Source organism: Passer domesticus, chromosome 14, assembly GCF_036417665.1.
Source record: "Passer domesticus isolate bPasDom1 chromosome 14, bPasDom1.hap1, whole genome shotgun sequence".
Taxonomy (NCBI): domain Eukaryota; kingdom Metazoa; phylum Chordata; class Aves; order Passeriformes; family Passeridae; genus Passer; species Passer domesticus.
The window spans coordinates 16,992,074-17,014,471 of record NC_087487.1 but is presented as its reverse complement, the minus strand read 5'-3'; the positions used below and the strand labels follow the sequence as shown (position 1 = coordinate 17,014,471).

Here is a 22,398-nt window from a genome sequence, read left to right as displayed (position 1 = left end):
AACTTAAAAGACACGAAGGTCACATTGAGAAATTAGTTAAAATAGAGCCAAGAGCTAATCCTGTTAGATTAAGTTAGACCAGTTTTTTGAAATCATAGCCTTAAATTTTTATTATCTCTGCAGATCAGAAAAAGCAAATACAACAGGGAAAAATTAAAAACTAAAATTAAATAAGTATTTGAAAATCACCATTATCTTATCTGAAGAGATATGAGTGATGGAAGAATAATAATGTTGTATCTGCTTATCAAAGTATTTAGAAGACAAAAAAAAATCATTCAAAATCTGCCTATGGCCAACTTTTTCTGACTTTGTGTCACATTTACTTTGAATAAGTTTTGCTTTTTTGTTATAAACTAGCAAGACAAACATTTGTTATCTGCTGTCACAATGAGATAGAACTGCCATAGGCAAAGCTACTAGACATGTGTCTTTTTAGAAAATATGAGATTGGGGCTGTTGGGCGAAAATAAAGGAAGGAAAGACCGGAATCCTCTCTATTGTGGAAAATTGGAAGAAACATCATTTTATCATAATGACAGTTGTCATTGGCATTTTGTGTCTTCTCAAAGAAGTTCAATATTTTCTTGATACGATGGCAAAGGCTGTTAAATAAATACATTTTTCCCACTTCAGCAGCATTTCTCAGGACTCTGCAAGCACACAGAGCAGCTTTTCTCCAAGTACAGAGCACACTGGGAGCAACACAAACTGCAATCCCTGCAAGTGCAGGGTGCAGCACTCAGAGCACCAAGAGCAGATGACTTGGCCAGTGAAGCTGCAGGGCTGTGACCCCTCAGACACTGCACTCACCTGCAGGTAAGTATTTCAGCTGGTTGTTTGCCAGGCGGAGGTGCCGCAAGGACCTCAGGCGGCCGATCTCGGGGCACACGATCTCCAGGGCATTGTCACTCAGGTCCAGAAACTGCAGCTTAACCAAGGAGCCAATGGCTTGTGAGAGAACAGATTAAAACATGAATGTGACCCAAGAGGGACTGCGAGAGGAGGACAAGGCACAGCAGCCGACAGCTGTGTCTGAGCACATCTCGAGGTGTTAAAGCCGGTCTCACAGCTCAGTGACATCAATTGTGGAAATGCTGCTCTAGCTAACAAAGCTCTGCTGCCAGTGAGACAGGGGGAACAAACACACTGATACTCCCATCTCCAGATCCTCCTCACACAATTCTGCTCTGAAACCACTTTCTCCATTCTCTTCCATTGATTCTATCCAATTTATATTCAGAAAGAGCGTAAATTGAACACTAATTCCTCAAGTGGGGAGCATAACTGCAATTAAGACAAAGAAAAGAAACTAGTACAAGTTCTTGCTCCTCTGGGTTTCAAATCTGTCATGATCTAAACCAGCAGAGTATTCAGTGTGGTAACTGCCTGAAAGCAGCAGACACTCTGGATTTTAGTTTCTGCAGATGAGTGCTGTTTAGCCTTTTCACTTTCTGCAATTAGAACTGGAGCAAACAGCATTTAGGTGCATTTGAGAATTCATTAAAAGAATTTAACATAGCATAAACAAGGACATTATCAACTAAAAGCCACACTGGTATATTTTGTATGAAAATCTTTAATGTTTTATGGGAAAAAAAGGAAAAATGGGCCTCTTCAAAAGAAGAAAAATGAATATTTTATGGTTCCTGCCATTTATCGTGAGCTGGTAGATTACTTACCTTCAGGTACAACAACTATGTTATTTGAATGAAGGTACCTGGGGGGAGGAGAAAAAGCAGAGGACACCACCTGTTACCCTCAAGGACTTCTGCTACAGAATCAGTTTGCAAAATATCCAGTTTCAGACTGAAAGAGCACCCTCAAAGCCATTCCTCCCTATGACCACAAAAGCTGTGGAAACTGTATAAACTGGCAATGGACAGGTACTTAAGTTACACTTGGATTATTAAATGATTACCATAAAAATAAAAGAAAATTACATACAATTATGTAAAACAAACCATTCACAGTTACAGTAATAACAGGCTTTAATTTTGCAAGTCATATGGAGGAAAACAAAAAGGAAAAAGAATAAGCAGAGAGAATAACCAGAATAAATCATATTTGATCACCAGGTTATTTGACACTAAATGCTGGCCAAGGTAAGCAAAAAGCCCACACCCATACAAGTTATACAACTATAAACATTTTCCCCTACACAAAAACTCTCACACCTTTAGTGAAGAAATAAGCACATGATCTGTTCACTGAAAGTGGGTTTTTCAAGCTTAAAGTACATTTTTCAAAAGAAAAACCCAATTTTGCACATGGTTATTTATGCAGCTACAGAGGGTGGCCAGATCTCTCACTAAGAATATTCAGCACCCTCTGATGGAGCACTTCCAGTACTTCTGGTAACATAAACACTGATCTTAGATTTTACACATTTCAGATTTCAATCATCATTGCTGCAAAAGAACAATTGTATCTTGTAGAAAATAACAGTAACAAAACTTTCCATACTGATATCCAACTGTAGAGGAATATTGAGTACTCAGTGTTCAATTGCTTAGGCACACATGGAATTATTTTCATGGCATGTTTCTTCCTACTGTATTCCAAAAGCATTTCCTAAAGTAGGAACCTCTCTTTTCAGGGAGACAGAACAAGGGAAAAGACATACAAACATTTCAACTGCATGGGGCACCTGAACCGTCTCTTTCTCTTTAAAAATTGTAGTTTGCTAAAATCTTAACAAACATAAGAACAGCATACATGTTTGTAGAAACATAGGACAATAATTCTCTTACTCATTTCAGCTGCAGCTCCTGAAAATATTTGTGAACTACTTAAGCTAAAAAATCCCTGTATTATGAGGAGCTACACCTCATAGCCCAGCATCAGGGGCATGATACACAAAGAAAAACACACAAGTGAAATAACTAAGGATGTAACTTTTAGGAAAATAAAAATAATTTGTCTCTCAAAACTGAAAGCTACTGTACCAAATTATTCTTGAAATAAATCCTTGTTTTGTGGTCTCTTCCTTGACAACAAAACACCTCTTATTGTCTCATCAAAAACTGACTTGTCCTATTAGAGCTACACAAACCACAGGCCCATTGCAGCTCTCTCCAGACCACCAGAATGTGTGGGATAATGGTGGGACAATTGGGCTTGCTGAACACCAAACAATTAGGCTTGACTCCTATAAATCAGTGTTTGTGAGAAATTATTTTAAGCTGTAATTTAAACAGGTTTTCCTAAAAGCAGTATCAAATAACACAGAGGTCTCCTGATGCCCAGTGGCAAATCATGATAACAAATATAAAAATATTAATTTTAGTGCTCTCAAGACAGAGGCATGATCAGATAGGATTTGCCTAGAGTGAGTCAGAGGCTGCAGTGACCTACAAACCAGTTCAGTTCCACCGTGGACACAGGCACCAGCAAGGTGGGGTTAAAGGGCCACATGAGGATGACAAGATCAGACAGCTGAGGGCATGGACTCCTCAGATAAACACCTCCTGTGTGGAGCTGGCCATTAAATAAACAATCAGTGCTCCATCAGTTGCTTTGAAACTGAGACAAAGGGCTTAAAAGGGGAGAAGAGGATAGCCCTTTAACTCCCCCTGCCAATCCTACCACAGAGGGGAATCAACTTTTCAAGAAGGGGAAAGGAAGAAAACATTGTCTCAGGGGCTTAATTAAATTAATTGTCAAAATAATCCAGTTCATGGGGCATCCATTTTCTGGACAAGACTGGATAAACTGCTCTGCCTACAGCAATCATCATTCCATGGTTACTTCTCCTGCATGCTCATCCCTGCTCCTATTTGACAATCTGTGACTTGGTTCCAAAAACTGATTACTGCAATCAGCAAGACTGAGATCATAAAACCCCTGGGAGCCGGGGTGGAAGGAGCAGCTAGGGATGGGCTGGAGGCTGTAACCTGTTACTCTGGCTCTGTCACACCCCTCTGACCACTGCACTGGGAGGTTCCAGGGCTTTATCAGTGTGACAAGTCTACACGGAATTCACGGGGTAAGGCTTTTCCCCTCAGCAGTATAAACACTGGTATAAAGGTTCTTCTCATACAATAAACGAACATTTTAAAAAATTAAAATTGGACTTAATACACCTCCATCAGAAGGAAAGCCCAACTAGAAACAAATTAAGAAAACACAAAACCAAAAAAAATTACCCTTTCTTGCCCTCCAAGAAAACCCTCCACACTTAAGAGAGAAATTATATGCAAGTAATAGATTCTAGATTATTTTAAGATGAGACAGATAAGCATAATAAAAATATATTAGAACTCCTACACAAACTCACAATTCCACGAGGTTTGGAAGCTTCTGTGCAAGGTTTTCTGGCTGAAAGAGAGTTAGAGATTTTTTAGGTTTTGAAACAAAAACCAGACACACAAACATTGTGTAGCCAAGTCATTTTAATCACCATGCTACAACATGTCAGCAGGAAAAATGGCAGCAAGGAATGTCTGTACAATGCCCTGGTTCCATACCCCAAGTATCCATCAGGGCAAACTCAGATGTATCCCGGGTGAGCAATGCACCACTGAACAGAACTACAGCCTAGAAGTGACATTATCATGTCCTCAGCAAAATGGGAGTCAGATTTCTGAGACTGAAAAGATAGATTACCTCATCTCCTTTTGAAAATATATTCAAATAAATGAGTTAGTTGAAGGGAAGAGATTGCTAAGAAGTTGCAGCCTTTACAGACTTCAAGCAGAACAAGAACTACACAAGATGTCTAACCAGAATGTATTTTATAATGCTGCTAAACTGGGAAATGACCTACAATCTTTGTGTAGCTCGATCAATTACCACCAAGCCAGAACTGCTGAATCCATCAAACTAGATTTTCATATTTACATATTAACATGCATATCATTTCTTAACTGCCAACTGATCCCTAGCTGCAATTCTCTTCCTTGGTGGCATTTATAACCATGAGCACATATCACAAAATTGGCTTCACAAGCTTCAGATGTCGTGTTGGAAACTATACTCAAAATTATTCAAAGTTAAGACAGTTTTATTGCTCAAGAAACCTGCTTTAACATAGATTTGTTTTACTGAAAAAAGGGGTTACAATACTGATCCACGCAGAAACGACTGCATTTCAAAAGCAGCTTGATCACACAGTTAAATTCCTGTTAAAACTACAAATACCCATGTGAACAAAGATGATGTGTGATACCTTAAACAGCTATATTATCTAGAATCCATAACTTTGCGTTCGTAACTGCACGATGGAGAAGACGCGGACTGAAGAGGGTGACGCTGTCACGCAGCACACGCGGCCGTGCCAGCGGCGAGCCCCGAGCCCGGCTCGGCTCGGCCGGGCAGCGCCGGGCCGCGGTGACGTCACAGCGGCAGCGCGGTGCCCGAGCCGGCGCTGCCCCCTGGCGGCCGCGCCGACACCGGGCCCCCGGGCTCAAAACCATCCCGCCTTCACCGAAAACCGGGGAAAAACCCACCTCACTGCCACCCTGCAGCCTTCAGAAGGATCTTAACCTGAACCACCAACTACTGTCACCACTCCACCTGCTGCTCTGTCAGAACAGACAGCATCACATATTCTGAGGTAGGAAATTAAGATTAATTACTCTTGATCTTGCTTCCGACAGAGCTAACAAGGCAAACACCTATTTGCTTTTAATAGATGAGGAAATTGGGTACTGGCAGGTTCATGTGATCAAAGATGAACTGAGAAGTGGGAAGATTTGGTGCTGGGATACAGGTGTGCTGTATGGCTCCTTGATCCATTCATTATGTCACAGCACTCCATCACTTCCATCTTGCCAATGGAGACAAAAATGAAATTATTCTTAGCCAAGGTAAATTCTGTCAGAGTAACTATCCCAGACATTTCATAGGAGTCATCTGTCAAGGACAAGAGTCATTTGAGAAGAGTAAAGAACAAAAGCTGATTTAGTAATTTATTTTCAGAATTCTGAAATGAACCAGTGGGACAAAAGTACCACCTAATTTTAGAGGAATATGGTTCAGGTTCTGTTTTGATGGTTTTCAATAATGCTAATGCAATTTGAAGTGCTTACTGATGAGCTACTGCTCATCACCTTGCATTAGAGAAGTATAAGGAAGACACATCTTCCTTCAAGAGTTTGTTTTCAAGTACTCTCAGCTGAGATTTCCACTCCCCCCACTGTCCCAGTGTACCTGACTTATTAAGACTTCACTAAAATTGAGGGCACTACCTGTCCTGCCAGTAGTGGACATAAAAAACCTCATTATGAAATTCTTCTCTGTAAAAATACCGTGATTTCTGTTTCCCCAGTTCCTCCTGTTTTTTTTCTCCATCAATCTCTAACCTTTTCTCTCAGGACCTGCTCTCTAAGGGCCCCTCACTGCTGCTCTCCAGGTTCTCTCCAGTTCACCCAGGCTGCTCACGAGTATCAAACTCTCTGCTCCAGCTTGTGCTTTAACAGCATCAATAATTACTTCCTTCTGCTTTTAATGGAGATTGTGAAACTTTCCACGTTCCAAAAAGACATCTGCCTTTTTTTGTAACATGCTGCTGACTTGATCTATTTTGGTCCACTACAACTTCCAACATCTCTTCTGTGGAACAGATGCTCAGTGAATGACACCCAAATTTGTTTGCCTTGTTCCAACAATAGTGCTGAGCACTTGAATGAGAGCCCAACAAGGCACATTATGAGCAAGTTATCCTGATTGCTGTGAATCTAATCAAGCTCTGCTTCACGCTGTTTGAAAGCAATTTTCACTAAGTATGACCTACATTTTAACTTTTGTTTCAGTTTCTTTATCTAGGTCTTAACACTTACATACAAAACCCTCTTTATTGTTTCATCTTCTGAGCAGTGCAAAGTTTGTGAACCTTACTGCAAATCATCACTGAATTTCACAAAGTGTCAAGGCAGAGCTGTTTACAGCCTCTGGCTAATTTTACAGCAGTTTTGATTTGTAACCATGAATCCTATCCTCCTGTTAAATTATTACACATTATTAAATTACTGCCCAAAACCAGAGTGCTAAAATAATTCTCTACAGTACACGTCAACTTAAGTGACTCATTCAAGATGAAGAAAAAGCATAAAATCTTCAGAATCCTTTCAGCTTTTGGCCCTTAAAGTGGAGTACTGGACTTGTTCTAGGAAACCCTGAAAACAATTTTGGTGAATTTTAAGTAGTCATGCCCTACAGCTCCTCTACCATTGGTACTATTTTACCCTCATACCTGGAAGAGCCCACCAAAACAACCCAACCAACAAATTCAAACCAATCAAGCAACCAAAAATGAAAACTTGGAGACTTGAGCCTATTGACAGTGGCAAGTTCTGACTCTACCCTATAGAGTCTTACCAGCTCAGAACATCTCTCACAGTTATTTAACTGCCCCACACTGAATTTTGAGGTCACAGCATTGACTCAGGGTGAGAATTTCTCCAGTTCAGGGATAAACAACAAAACAAGAAGAAATCCAAAAACAAAATCCCACATTAATTGTGACATTAGCTGACAGATAACTGTGTTCTCCTATTAACAGCAGCCCACAGATATAAGTTTTTACTGGCACCTTAACAGCAGGGCTGGAATTAGACCCTGGGACTGACACTGCCTTTGAAATTAGGCACACACCAGGGGAAGAAGTCATTCAGCCTAATGCAGCAATGTAGAAGAGACTGCACAGCATCACCTAAGAGGAGAAACTGACCACTTATGTGAGTAAAACCTGTAGGTTAAAAAAAACCCAACAGAACAACAAACCTGACAAGAAAAGCCCCAGAAGGTCTTGGGAGCTTGAGAAGGGTAACCATAAAATGTCTTGAACACCCATTTATTATTGTCTACATTGCCTATGCCAGTTCAAATACCCACATCTTACAGCTGATTACATCATTCAGGGACAGATTATCTATAATATACTCTTTTTTTTTTTCTGTTTCAAAAATCAGAATTGCTAAACACACAGACAGTAAACGTTGCAATAAAGAGACTGTCATACCAATGTGGTCAGGGAATTTCTTTTCATGTAAAGTCTCTCCAAGTACTGCAGCCCCTCATCTTTCAGTAACTCCAGAGGGAAGTGATGGAGATTTCGGTAATTTAAGAACAAATTCTTGTGCCTTTCCAGCTTTGCCTCAGAGATTGTTTTGCACAGTTCTGATGCCATGACTAAGCACCACATCTACTGCATCGCCTCTTCGGAGAGCACACCCATTTCTAGGAGACAAAAAGAGGAAAAAGCCCAGTATTACCAAGGTGCAGCCACGCTCCTTCTGCAGGAAGAGCTCCTGGTTACAGATTCTCTGATGATTTATCTGAACACTCTTGCTCCACTTAATCCACAAAGCCCCCAGAACATCCACACCACAAGCTGTGCTAGAAGCAAGTCTTTGGCTATTTTCTGGATTAAGCTTTAGTGCATTATAGGACCTGAAATAATAAAATTTTTGTTATATTTGTTTATATTTAATGCTTTTAGCTTCATACATGTTTGATGGACCTTTCGGATTGTTTTGTCAAAATTGCCACCACAAGAAGAAGAAGAAAAAAAGCAACTTCTATTAACCATTACAGATGTCCCACATCTATCCTGTGCCATGTGCTAAAAGAAGAACCCACAGATAAGAAAAACACACAATTAATACAGGATTTTAGACTCAGATGATTAAAAAACACCATTATCTTTTAAGGCATAAGACAGAAGGCAATTAAAGTTTGAAGTGCTTTCCCATATAAAACTGGTGGAATAATTTACCAGTTGGAAGAGGCAATTGGGATGGACAGATAGCCAGTAAAGCCATTTAAAAATAACACACTGATATATGAGAAATCTGAAACTTGCAGTGAGAAAATTTACAAAGGGTTAGATAAGACAGCAGATTTTCAGCTTGCTCTACTAAAAATAAAACCAGAAAGAACAAAGTGTCAAGCTCTAACTGACAATTTCAAAACAAGAAAACAAAAGCAGGAAGACAAATTAAAAATTAACTCGTATCTGAAACCTGGCTTTATTCAACTTGTTTTTCAGATATAACCAAAATTCAAGTCATTATTGTGCTGTTTAGATTTAGACAACAGCAATGCTGCATCTTTTCCATCTTCTCATAAAACACATAACAGACCCAGACTATTCATTAATTTAAAGTTACCATTTTTCTACAGACTTGTGTGTATAAATTAATTCCCATTAATGAAAGGCAAGGACTCAGAACTGCTTCCCACCAATAACATTTTCTATTTTAGCTCAATCCTTCACTGAAGGAGAGGTTTTTAATCATAACAAATATTGGAAGTGAAGGTCCTGACTCATAAATCCCATCTGGTGATAGGCATGGTACACAAAACTCCAGCTGAAGAGTGACAACCCAACCCCACATGTAAATCAAACTGCTTCATTAGTTTGAGTACTTCCCTGGATTTGCAGATAACAGCTCTCAGCAGTGATCTGTGTCCTTCTGGAGCAATACACATTTGTGAGGTTTTAAAGAGGTTTTTAACCATTGCCTTCATTAGCTGTTTTAGGGAACAGGGCACACAGACTGGCCTGTGGCACTCCTAACATTAAAGCTCTTAGTCCAGAAGAGCAAGGAAATGAAGCCATTACAATTCCCAACTCTACTTCTGTGATCAGCATTAAAATAATTCCTGGAAAAGTGTTAAAATTTGTAATGGGAATAGTCTGAGTATTCATTATTAACATCTACAATGTAAGACAAGGTAAAGGAAAGCTCATCTTTCTCTGATTTTTTTTTTTTTAATCAGAAGCTGAGAAATTCTGACACATACACATCAATATCCAATAGACTTCCAGTTTGTCCAGAGATGGTTTTCAGGTGTCCTGCACTTGTGGGCTCCTCTTCACAGAGCTGTGACTCCACAAAACAAACACACATTTAGCCATGGCACACACGGATGCACACACAACGCCACAGATGCAAAGTCCAGCCACCATCTACTTTGGCTCTCACTTCAAAGGAGCCTCCTCCACTCCCTGCCACCACCAGCCAAACTTTTCCTCTCCCAATTATCTTTTTCCAAGGATGAGGCACAGCCTTACAGAAGGGGAACAGCCACAACCATGCTCTTTGAGGAGAGTATAAAGGAAAGATGAAGGCTGATAACAACCAGTGCCAATGGCCCCACGAGGGGCCGGGTCCTTCAGGGAAGGGCGAGGAGGAAGGGAAGGGGGCACGGCGGTGAATGAGGGGAAACAGAGATGGGAAAGGGGGAAAGAAGATGGAGAGAGGGGCACGGGGCAAGGGGGAAGAGAAGGAGAAACGGGGAGACAAGCAGGGAACGGGACAGACAGGGGCGATGGGGCCCGGCCACAGCGCGCACCCCCTCACGGAGCGGAGCGGCGCCGCGCCCGCGCGGTCCGGCGGGCAGACAGCAGGGGCAGAGCACCGGAGACAACCTCCCACCGCCAGGACCCGATCACGTCGGCCCTGACCTCGGCCCTGTCCCCGTCCCCCCGCGGCCCGGCCGGGTCGCTGCCACTCACCGCGGAGTGAGCGCGGCGGGAGCGGCGCCGCCGCCGGCCCAGGCACCCGGGGGCGGCACGGGCCGCGCGAGACCGCGGCCGCCGCGCGGCTCTCGCGAGACGCCGCCCCGCCCCGCCGCGGGTAGCAACCAATCACAAGGCTCCGTCTCTCCCGCCTCCCCCCGCCAGCCAATGGGAGCGCGTCCCCCCTCAGAGCAACGCCCGCCCCTCGCTGTGGACTGAGGGGCCGCGGGCGGTCCCGGTGTCTCGATGTCCCGGTGTCCGCCGGTGTAACCGGTGTTCCCGGTCAGATGTGTCCCGGTCTCTGCCGGTGTTCAAATGTGTGGGTGTTCCTAGTGTCCCGGTCTCCGCCGTGTTCGGGTGTTCCCGGTGTTCCCAGTGTCCCGGTCCCTCCCAGTGCGACTCCATGAGCGAACACGGGGGCTCTGCTCGCTTCCCCGCAGCCCCCGGTGCTAACAAGTGATCCCTGCCTAATCGCTGATAAAGGAGGACCTAATTTCCTGATAAAAGTTGTGTTCAGGGACCATTTCTACCCATGATAGCTGCCCCGTGGAAATGTTTTGGTTTTATGTGTATTCACACACACTAGGATGACACAGAAAGGCTTGTTTGTGTCTTGTCAGTTCTCTGCTGACAACAAATTCCCTCAGGGTGTTTAACATTACCGGGTATTAAAATGTTGCTTTTTGTTGAAGTTCACCTCTACAGCTGGCTAAAAAAAGAATCTCAGCTACAGAAATCCTCTTTCTAGTTTCCACAGTCTAATTAACATAAACTAACAAGATTCAGGTCTGAATCTTATAACCTGCAGGTCTGCAGGGTTACCAAGATGAGCACCTTGCAGAAGGTATTTCTTCCATATGTCCACATAACTTTCAGTTGAAATAAACCAACATGCAGAAAAGCTTGAGATCTTTCCCCTTGCAGACTCATTTTTCTCTTTTTCGGTTCTAAATAAAGAATAGCAGCTCTTAATGGCTCATTTGTCATTTTCCTGCACTTGAAAGGCAATAATTGATTGTGACAACTACACTTGCTCCATCTTACTTTGCAATCACAGTCTTTTTGGAGTTGTTTTTTTTAAGAAAAAAATAGATTGGGTTTTGTTGAAATAATTTACCCTTCAAAATTCACCATCCTCCATATTTGTCATATCATTCTGTACACATGGCTTCTTACTGTGGTTGATAGCACTTGTCTGGTTTTTTGCAGCTGATGGTACAAAGTGGTCTGCTTGTAGACCCCCATGGTTTTAAAAACAGCAAATACATCACACTTCTTAATGTCACTTTGATCTCACTCTATAAATATCTGAGAAATTAAACGTTAAGCTTATTTCAGACCAAAGTAGAAGCTGAATATAAGGACTTTTAGCAACATGTTCCTCAGAGAGAATTCAATATGTCAAACCAAATGTACTTGTCCAGGATATTGAGTCATTGATCAGGACAGAAATTGTGTTTCTGTCTTCTTCTACTGAAATAGAAAAGGAAAGATAAAGCTTTTTTCCTGGGAGACCTTCTCTTAACAGAGCCAGGATACTTAATGTGTTTATTTACACATATGTTGTAATCGTTTGGGGTTCTTTGGTTGGAGATTTTTTGAGAGAGTTACAGGTAGGAGATAAGATTATTGCACTCTGATATTGTTGAGAGGAAATTGTGTCTGTTCTTTTCTGCTGGCACCAACACACATCACTTTTTCTTGTGTCTTTCCCCCTGAAAGGTCACTCAGGATTCTCTCTTTGTTGTTTTGTGTAGCCTGAATCATCACATTCATTCATTCTCTGTTTTTCCCCTCAGCCAATGCCGTGGGGATCTCTGAAAAGTGCTGCTCTCAGATCTGAAAGCTGACCCCAAAGCTCTGATCCTGCCCAGCACAGGTGTCCAGTCTGGCTCGTGTAGTCACAAGGCTAAAAATGATGAGTGGAGCAGGGATATTGGAATCTGATCTTCTGTGAGGAGACCATTTACCTCATGGCTGCCAAGTCATTCTCATCTAACTTGTCAGACTAGTGCAATCTCTCTGCCAAGTAAATTTTACTGTTTCTTTACCCTCATTTAATTCTTATTTTTGTGCTTCTGAGAGGATGGGGGGCTTGACTTTTACCTCGTGCTAAGAAGAATGGCTGATCCTATCTGTGCTTATAAAGAAACAAATAAAGCTTACTTTGAAATGTCAGTTTAAAGCAGATCTATTCAAGTAGTTTGCATTTGTCAGTGGCTTGAAGATCCACCATCATCTGGGGGTTTACTGGAACAAATCCAGTGGCTGGAGAAAATGGGCACAGCTTCTCTGGTGATCCCTTGTATGTGCTGAAATCAAACAAGTCAGATGAAGACAGTAAGATAAAATAAAATAAAATAAAATAAAATAAAATAAAATAAAATAAAATAAAATAAAATAAAATAAAATAAAAAGAAAATAATATGAAAATAGATGATGCTATGCCAGATTTATTACACAAGGCAACTAATTGAGACTGACAGCTTTGGGGAGATGCAATTGGAAATACCTTTTCATAGTAAAACTTTATGCCAACATTTTCTTTTGTTTTGCTGAGTGAAACATGAAGAAATTATTTTTATTGAGGTTTTTATCACAAGTTTCCTAGCTCTCAATGTCACAGACTTACAAGATCCAAAGTATCTCAGTGAATTTCTGAATCTGAGTCCTGAACACTGAGAGGTTCTGCCTCCTTAATAATCCTGCATGAGTCTTTTCCACCCAGTGCTGTGGATACCACTTATATTGAATCATGTGCATTAAATTAGACTTTGTAAATTTGGAATATGATAAAAATACCCACTTCGCAATTAAAGGTCAGTTTTTAGCAGCAGGAAAATTCAATGTGATTGATGCACGACAGCAAGAGAGTTTCTCCTTTAAGGTCAGGTAATTACCAAGTATTTTTATTCTCTGCTCTTCAGTGTGTCAAGCAGCAGTACAAAATAGGCTTTCTTGGACACCACCGTGTTCTGGGAATTATGGAGAGGCAAAAATCCTTCAGTAAACACTGAGCTCATGCAGAGAGGTCCTGTGGGCTGGAGGAATTTTCTAGGCACAGATCAAGCCAGTGATCAGCTGATGGAGTTTCAGCTTCCTTTAGGTTCTGGTGTGTAAAAGGGTTAGCACAAGTGTGTGAAGCAGCAGTGACCCAGCCCGGTGCATCTGCCAGCTCCCACAGCCAGAGAACATCTTTCCCATGCTCAGACTGGAGAAGAATCTGCCTAACACATGCTTGGGACATTTGGAGTGGTCTAGGAAAATGGCAGAACTCTCCTTTACATGGCAGGGTTCCAGCACAGGGGCTCAATGGTTTGTGCTGTCCTACTGTCTTCTGCTTACCCCTAGAAAATGAACATTGCCTGGAATTTTGAAAGCCCTTATGCAGTTTGGTATGCAATTTCATTTTTGCGCTCTTACAGACACCAAGGGGTGGTTTTCTTCCTCATCTGAGAACTGATAACTTCAGTTTCTTAAATTTCTTCCATTGTTTGAACAAGAGCTGAGGGCCTCATGTCATCATCAGGTTCTGAAAAGACCTGAAGAAGCAAACAGAACGTTTCCAGTTTGCTTCCTTTCTTGTCAGGATTTTTTTTTTTTCAAATTTTCATCCTTCTTACCCTTGTTTTCACTTTACACTATCTTATCTAAGATGTTTTCAGTCAATCCAGATTTCATATACATAATGATACAAGATTCAGTTGGTGTAAATGTCAAGAATTTTGGATCTATTTTTTCCACTGGAGGTTTATTTTGCATCATGCATCATTTGTGGATTTGTCTCTTGTACCAGAAATAAATAAGCTCTGTAAAATGTTCAGTCTTTACTAATGGAGAAAGAATCCATTCTCCAAAAAGTCCTTGTTCTTCTTAGGAAGTCTTTTGTAACTTTCAGTTAGTAATTTTGGTTTAGGGACAAAGCTCTCTTATTGGAGTGGAATAAAGTTACAGTGACTCATCACAGTACTGCTGACTGATTCCATAAATGTTTCAACTCTGCCTTTCTGCAGCAGTACAAGAGTGGGAAGGCAGATGGAGCTCCTGCACACCGAGTGTCAGCATGCCAGCATTCAACGTTTAGACATCATCCACCTTTGGCTCAAGTCTTTTTATTTTCAGTTTATTCTTTATTGTATTTGTTAAATTCGAACTGACTCCTTTTTCAATGGCACAGTAATGCTAGTGAAAAACCTAATTTTAAAGGAATTTGCACTGCCTGGTATGCTTCAAATCAGCATTGCTCAACACGGAAGCTTTTAAACCAGTTTATTGCTAATTTGGGCTGAACTAATTTTTGAGGGAAATTTCCTGGTAATCACACTGATTATGTTGTGTAATAGACTCCTGAAGAAGTAATGGAAAGCACTGGTGATTTGGACAGGCTGCATTTGGAATGGAACAACCCTAATACAGAAAAAGCAAGCAGTGGATTTTGTCCCTGATCATGCAGTTTCTGCTCATTCTAAATTCCCACTGATCTAATTAATCTCAATTGGAAAAAGAACAATGCCTCACTGACTGCCCCAGAAACCAAATTCCTCTGTTAATGTGTTAAGCAAATATAACAATAGGCAGAATCAACATTTCTGCCTCTGCTCCATTGGGAAATCTCAATATGGGATCACTGCAAAGGTACCAAACCAGCAGCTCCCCATGGCTTTTCAGCTCTTAGTCCTTTAAAGACTGTGAAAGGAGCTGAGGCTGATGTGGAGGTATCAACCTCTTGTTGACAAGAAAATCACAGCTTTCAAATTAATTTCAATTAACCAAATACTATTTTTCAGCTTGCTGACATTGCTGTATGTCACAAGTGCATTAATGAATAAAATTTTGTTTATTGTTTGGAATTCACTTTATGAAACTCTTTAAACTTTACTGATTTGGTTAAAGTCACTTAAAATATTGTCTCCAGTTTTGCTTTGTTCGAACCAATAAAGAAGTAAAACTTGAATATCAAATTTAGACAGCACATGGACACTTATTATTTTCAGGCAACAAATAGCATGAAATGTTCTTTGGTCTATTTTTATGTGTCCTCAATAATATTATTTTTTACTACCGCCCTCAGCTGCCATCGAAGCTCTGTGGTGGTGCTTTCTCTCCATCCTTCTGCCTGCCCCAGGTTTCCTTTCTTTTCATCTTCACTGCATTTCCCTTCAGTCCGGCTGACACATCTGCTGAGTTCACAATAATTGTCAAAAGATTCCCGAGTATTTATACTGATTCGTTGGATCTAATTTGACCAAAAGTTATTATTAATTCAACTGAAATCAGTAGTTTTAACATTAGGCATTAATTATTCTGAAGTTGTTCCTTCTTCCAGATACCAAACCTACTCAAATTCTTTTATCTATCTCTATTGCTGCCTAATGTTATTTTTTTTCATCTTAGCCATCTATTCTTCTGAGAAGTCCCATGATCTGGTGTTGAAACAAATTCATATCTTGTAGAGAGACTCGATCTCATCAGCAAAGCTCCATTGTTCCCATAAATTTACTTTAAAACTTTGATAAAATATTAAATCCCTATACTCTCACCCACACAGTTCCATAATTTTAGCACATATAGGCTTGAAATGAAAGTATTTTAGTTTCAATACACACACGTGAAATAACATCTTTATCTATTTATGAGATGTTTGTATTTCCTATGGAAAGGTTTCAAGTGAGGTGCCAAATGTCTTGGTTGTGTAAGGTGACCAGTTTTGTAATTTAATTCTGCCATTCATTTCAGAAGGGTGTTAACTCTGTGACCTGTTACATTATGATAGAAATGAGGCAGGTGGTGAGCTATTTTTCATTCCAAGGGAATATAAATAGTGAAGGGGGGCAGCATGGTGTATACACAGCTCTTTGATTTATGCAAGCATATTGTGGAACTTGTTTGAGGGAAGTCAGATATAGAAATCTTCTGTTCCTGAGACCAGTGGGAGATTTGATTCTAGAGACCTTGCTGGGTTTCTCCTTTTCATGTCAACCATCCATCTGGTTACAGCTGGGATCTGACCTTTCTTTTTATTGGACACTTTAGGAATAGCTTAAATATACACCAGAATGCTCCACGTGTTGGGGAGACACTCAATAGGTTGTTTCCTGTCAAACACAGAATTTTTAGTTTTTGAGAGCAAATGAGAAAAGCCAAAGATCTTACTTTTCTTGTTAATGCTCTGTGTTTCCTCTCAGAAATCTCTCATGGGAATTCTTGAGCACTTTGTGCTGAGAGCTCTGAGTCAGGTAAGCACAGTCCAGCACACTGGGCTGGGGAGCCCTTAGGCAGTGGTCAAGGTCTTGGAATGCTGACTGTGGATACTTTTTTCCAAGTCCACACCTCCTTCCTGCCTTTGTCCCATTTGCACCACAACACTGATAAAGATCTTTCCACATTATAAAGTCATGGCACAATGTTTGTTACCAGCTCCCCTTTTCCTTGGCGTAAGGAGCTCGGGACAAAGTGTCCTTGTGTCTGGCAGCAGCTCTGCTCCCAGGCCATATGTCTGGAGCAGGGTAACATCTTCTGCCTGACCAAAGGAGATAATTCAGCCTTCATTCAAAAGTAAAATGAAGACTCAGAGTCATTTCTGCTGAAATGATTGCACTGAACCTATTTTTCATTTTCTACCAAAGGCATAGGAAAAAGAGCCATGTGCCACAAAGACCCTTCCAGAGATTAATGCCCCAAAATTCTGGGCCAGTGAAATACTTATGTCTGTTAAACCCTTTTTGTGCTTTTAGCACTGAAGTCATGGTCAATGAGTTCAAGCTTTTCAAATACACATTATATACTTAGAACAGCTCACCTCTATGAGTGATGGCACCTTCATAGCACCAAGCCAGGGATACACATTGCTACAAATTACAGGGAGCCCCACCAATACAGCTACAACTTCATTACAATCCTTAAATTAATGAGTGTTTCTTTCATAAAATAGAAGCCAGCCAACCAGCCACATACAAAACACAAAATTTGCTTACTGAGGAATAAATCCCTGTCAGCTTTCCAGTGCTGCACTCTGGTCCCATGTTGAGTAGGACTATGGATAGACACACTGCTCTCAGGAAATAATTTAATTTTATTTAGATGTTTGAAAAACATCTAAAACCAAAGGATATATTTATACCAGAGCCCTTTTGTGTAGTTTATATTTTGGAACAATGGGCATTCTCTGTGTATATCCAGTCCTTAGAGGTGGCTAATCTGTAATGTGACTCCTGACAAATGGATCAGTCTGGATCTGGAAAACCTTGTGGATAAGTGCACCATGATTTGGCCTCTATGTTTTAAAATATCAGTCTAAATTGTCTTAATATTCCCCTAAATAAGTGGAGAAAGAGAGAAAACTGATATTAGGAAATGGAGAAGCCCTCTTCCCTGGAAGATTTATGTGGTACAGTATGCCAGCCTTAACAGCATATGTCAAGTTTGTAGAGGTTGATGACAGGGTATGTTCTATTCTGCTGATGAGAGGGCTCAGCTCTCAGTGGCTTTGGCCATCCCTGATGCAGAGAAAACCATGGCAGTGAAGCAAATAACTTTTTCCTACTTCCATTTGCAGGTGTTTCCCCCCTGACCTCCTCACTACACATGCCTGACTTCCAGAGCAATTCAGGATGAATGGAAATTTTCTTGTGCTTGAAAAACTGTCCTTTTCCTTTGGTTTCTGTGCTGAAACTACATAAAACAACAACTGAAGATACTTTTCCTGGCTGAAAGACAAAGTTAAGAACCAATGCACAACAACAGCATGGAAAGATATCAGCAAAGTTAAGTAGATAAAAGTATCACAACATAAGGGCTTAAAAGACTCCCAGTGTTCTGACCTCTGCTGTCAAAAAGTCTTTGAGTTTGTTCAATACCTGATAGGAGAAGAGTCCAAAACCCACAGAGCAAAGGGGACTTTCCTTGTTCAGTAGGGACAGAAGTTATGCCTTGATATTCAGACACAGTGAGTATTTGTTGAAGGGTGCTCTGTTAATTTAGCTACAGCATGTTGTCCTATTTGATTTATTCAGATTTTTCAATTTTACCTTTCCTTATCAAATTCTGCCTGTGGCACAGAAGTCAGGAATATGCAAATATTGCAAGAACATTGCAACACATCTCAAAAGCTCCTAGTATTTCTCTATGCTTTTATTTATATAAAACTAGGATAGGGGAGGATGTTTTTTGCAAAATTAGATATTACTTAGTAAAGCTGAAATTCAGCTCAATGTGAACTCTGCAATTTGTTCATAATATTGGATTCCACATTATAGCTCTAAGTGCAATAATATGAAATATCCAGGGGTTGTACAGGTTCTCATCTTGGGAAGTTTCAATGAAAGCAAACTGAAATGAATGTTAGAGCAAGGAAGAAACCAAGCTCGTTTTTAGAAATGGGTATCAAGGAAGAACCAAAGTAGAACAGGGCTCTTGCAGAACTGAGTAAATGATTTAAAAATATTTCCAATATATTTGCTGCACGCAGAAGGTCACTCAAAGAGGAAGGTAGGCCCATATTCCTTAACCTCCCTACCTGCACCAGGTAGCCAGGGCAAGCAGATCAGTTAAATGCAGTGTGTGGGGAGAAAATAACATTTCCCTCAATGATTTATGCTCAGTATTTTATTGGTGAATAAAAGCTCTGCTAGCAAAGTAGTTTTATGCATATTTTAAAAGGCTGTTTCAATTGATCAGAGACGGGAAGGCCATGAAACACTTGAAGATGGCAAGTTTATAAAAGGAAAACAAATGGAAGGGAAATAAAATCCCTTTCCAACAGTATTTGACTTTCCCAACCCATGTGACACACATAAGCAAACTTCTCATTTCGTTCCTGACACTTAGCAATGTTCCCCACTGTTTTCAGATCTCTTGGACTTTTTTTCTTTCCCATCACTCAATGAAGAGATAAGTTATCTTCAAAAGGCTTAGATATAAAGTCTAGTGAAATTACAGAAATAGAAATATGTATTAATCAGAAAAGCAAACCTACTCTCATATCTAAGTTTACATGAATACTATCAGTATTTAAGCCAAAACCATTTGATTTCCCTTGTGCTTCTCTGTGTTTGCCTCCTTATTTTGACTTAGCAGTTAGATTATTAGCTTTGCTTTCTTGCTTCAAAAAATTCAGAAGAAACACAGCAACAATTTCCAAACAAAAAATTTCTCAGTTTTTGCTGAGCATTGTGGCAGGGAGAAGAGCTTGGATTTTGCCAGGATACTACAGGCTTGATTCAGCCCCAAGCTCATGAATTGAACATCTTTGTCCTCCTTTTACACACCTAATTTTCCATCACAGACTAGAGCTTTCCTGCAAGGTTGTTGGTGTGGTTTTTTTTGTTTGTTTGTTTTTTGGTTTGTTTGGTTTTTTATTTTTTTTAATTGTGGCTGTCCCTTCATTAGGCAGCACCATAATCCTTCAACTTCTGTTGCATTTCAGCAAGTTTGCAGCTCTGGATTCATGACAGTGAAGAACACTGGACAATGGCAAACAATCCACAGCCAAACTCACCAGAGCAGCAGATAAGGGGAACAGCACTGAGGACTGCAATGCCACACAAATTCCAGCTACAGATTACTAAGCAGCTCTTTTCCCAGCAAACTGCAACTGCACAAGTAAATTGTCCACTTAAAAATCTCAAGTGCTTTAATTTCCTGGAGCTATTTACACGTCTTGGAGAACACAGGGAGAACTGCCCTTAAAAGGGTAAGAAAAGCCACTGCTCTTCTGCAGCCAGAAGAGTTCTTACAAACAGATCATCCTTCTGTTTTTGGGCTGATTGAAGGAAGAACATGAAAAAAACCAAGAATATTTTGCAATATTGTTCCCAGAGGTGAGAACTTTTACAAAGATATTTATTGTCACTTCCAAAAACAGTCAGTTGTAGATGACATGAAAGAAATGTCCTGACTTTTGTAACATTGCTAATGAGAGGGGATCACACAGGTAAACCTGCCCTCAGAACATTCAGGGCTTTAGAAATTGAAACTGAATTGCACTGAAGGCAAATTGATAGAGCACATCAAGGTAGAATATGTTGGCAACTTCACCCATCCTCAGTTTCAGTTCATTTCAAAGAAGGGCACAGGTGTCCATTCTGAGGCCCCAGATCAAGGTTCTCATGTTATGACTATTTTTATTAGACTTCCTGTCATTCCAGACCACAAACAATGATCTCCCCAAAGCCTTTAGAATAAGGACATTTTCTCCCAGTTCCATGTTTTACAGGCTGTACTGGGTAACTGCTCATACTGGTTTAGACTACTGCAGAAACAGCTAGAACAGATACATTTTGGTGGTTTTTTTTCATTTCAACTCTGCACAATCAGTTTGGAGAGGGGAAGTCTATGGATTGCAGTTTTGCTGTTATTTTCTACTGTGCTGGGTGGCAAAATGATAACCTGAGGCAGGCTGGCCTTACCAGGGTGGCAGCTGCTGTCAGAGTTCTGCAATAACACTTCTCCCCAGCACTGAAAAGCATTCAAGGCATTTCCCTTTTGTTTACAGCTCTTCCCATAAATGATATTAATCTGAAGTAGAGCTTGTGAGGCAAAGAGCACTTCAGTGTAAACCTTCTGAGGGTGATACCAGCAGCAGGGCTGCACACAGGCAGCCTTGTTAGGAATTGTTTGCCTCTTTGCTTTTCAGTGCTTGAGCCACTTCCAGACTGTGCTCTTTAAAGAGCATCTGCATACAGTCTGCACAAGGAGAGAGTTCTCCAACTCTGCTGTTCTTCCCCAGGTTATCCCTGTCCCAGGTCAGCACAAGGCTGAATTTCCACAGGACATTTGGCCCATGGGCACACTCATTTTGGATTCACTTCTATTTGCTGCAAACTTTCCCCATTTGTATCATCCCTTATGCTATGCTAAACACATTAGTACTTTGCTTTAAAACTGTTGTATGAATTAGGGTATTACAGGTTTTGATATGATGATCTCAAAAGATGCTTTTTCATGACAGCAGCTTGCAATGAATGACTTGCTTGTCACTCAATAAAATACAGATATTCTAATTGACAAGAGCATGGTGTTTTCCTAGGAAGTGCTTGCATCATCTCTACATTAAAACATCTGGGGGGGTTTTAACTCTATGGCAGCTTCACTTTCATTGCATGTACATCTTGCATGTTCACTTAAAAAATATTATTCCAATGTTCAATTCCTGTATTTGCACTCATCATTCTATTATTTGGCCATTTTGTTGAAAAAAGAGATCAAGATGTACATTTTCATATAACTGAAGAGCTAATAATGTTGTTTGAGCACAGCCCCTCTGCCTATCAGCAGGATTTCAGCTCAGAGATGTTCAACGTCCAAATCAGTCAAACTGGATTTAATTCAGACATCTAACTCCCTCAGGCCTGCTTGGAAAATGTCAGCCTAAAATAGCTTGTGCCTGAGCAGAACAAACGAGAAAGGCACTTCTGATGTATGTATTTCTATGTCCAAATGTCACAGAGGGCTGGAGCAGGGGCTGACCCCTCCCTGGAGCGCTCAGGGAGCTCTCAGGAGCTGCAGGAGTTCTCAGGAGTTCCTCCCACCTGCACAGCACCTCCCTGAGGTGAGGGACAGAGCTCCTGGACTCCACCAGGTGCTGGGCAGTGACTGCAGCAAAGGCTGAAGCAGCTGCCCCGAGGTACCAGTGGCAGGCTGGCCCAAGGGCCAAGGCTTTGCAAGGTGAGCTCATGCTCTAAACAGGACTCAGGACCCTGGGTGACTTATCCAGGACAGAATTTAATGCTCCTCAGTCACATAACACAGAAAGCAGTGACCACCCCATGGCTTGCTTTTGGACAGGATGAAGTGAAATGTTTCTCACCTTCATTTTCAGTTAGAAGAACAGGATATCAGAGGTAAATCCACAACTAATTTAATTTTGTTTGTGTTTCAGCAAACGAAGCACAGAATCTACAAACCTCTTTCAAAGATCAGCCGTTAATTAT

The 22,398-nt window shown here is 40.8% G+C and overlaps 1 protein-coding gene and 1 long non-coding RNA gene across 4 annotated transcripts in view; one reads left to right on the top strand and one right to left on the bottom strand.

Moving 5' to 3' along the window:
• LRRC28 (leucine rich repeat containing 28) overlaps positions 1-10,577 on the bottom strand; it is a 51,227-nt gene extending 40,650 nt beyond the window's left edge. The window contains exons 1-6 of one of the 3 annotated variants that reach the window (XM_064389718.1): positions 10,466-10,516; positions 9,751-9,830; positions 7,964-8,181; positions 4,280-4,320; positions 1,683-1,720; positions 814-951 (exon numbers count right to left, since the gene is read on the bottom strand). In XM_064389718.1, coding sequence (XP_064245788.1) covers positions 814-951; positions 1,683-1,720; positions 4,280-4,320; positions 7,964-8,146 — 400 coding nt within the window. In that variant the 5' untranslated portion in view covers positions 8,147-8,181; positions 9,751-9,830; positions 10,466-10,516. The other 2 variants (XM_064389717.1, XM_064389719.1) reach the window with 2 other exon arrangements.
• Positions 10,578-10,678: 101 nt separating this feature from the next.
• LOC135280959 (uncharacterized) lies at positions 10,679-21,848 on the top strand. Its single transcript, XR_010347760.1, has 3 exons — positions 10,679-10,787; positions 18,024-18,413; positions 19,893-21,848. It is a non-coding gene; the product is annotated as an uncharacterized LOC135280959 (long non-coding RNA).
• Positions 21,849-22,398: the final 550 nt, after the last annotated feature.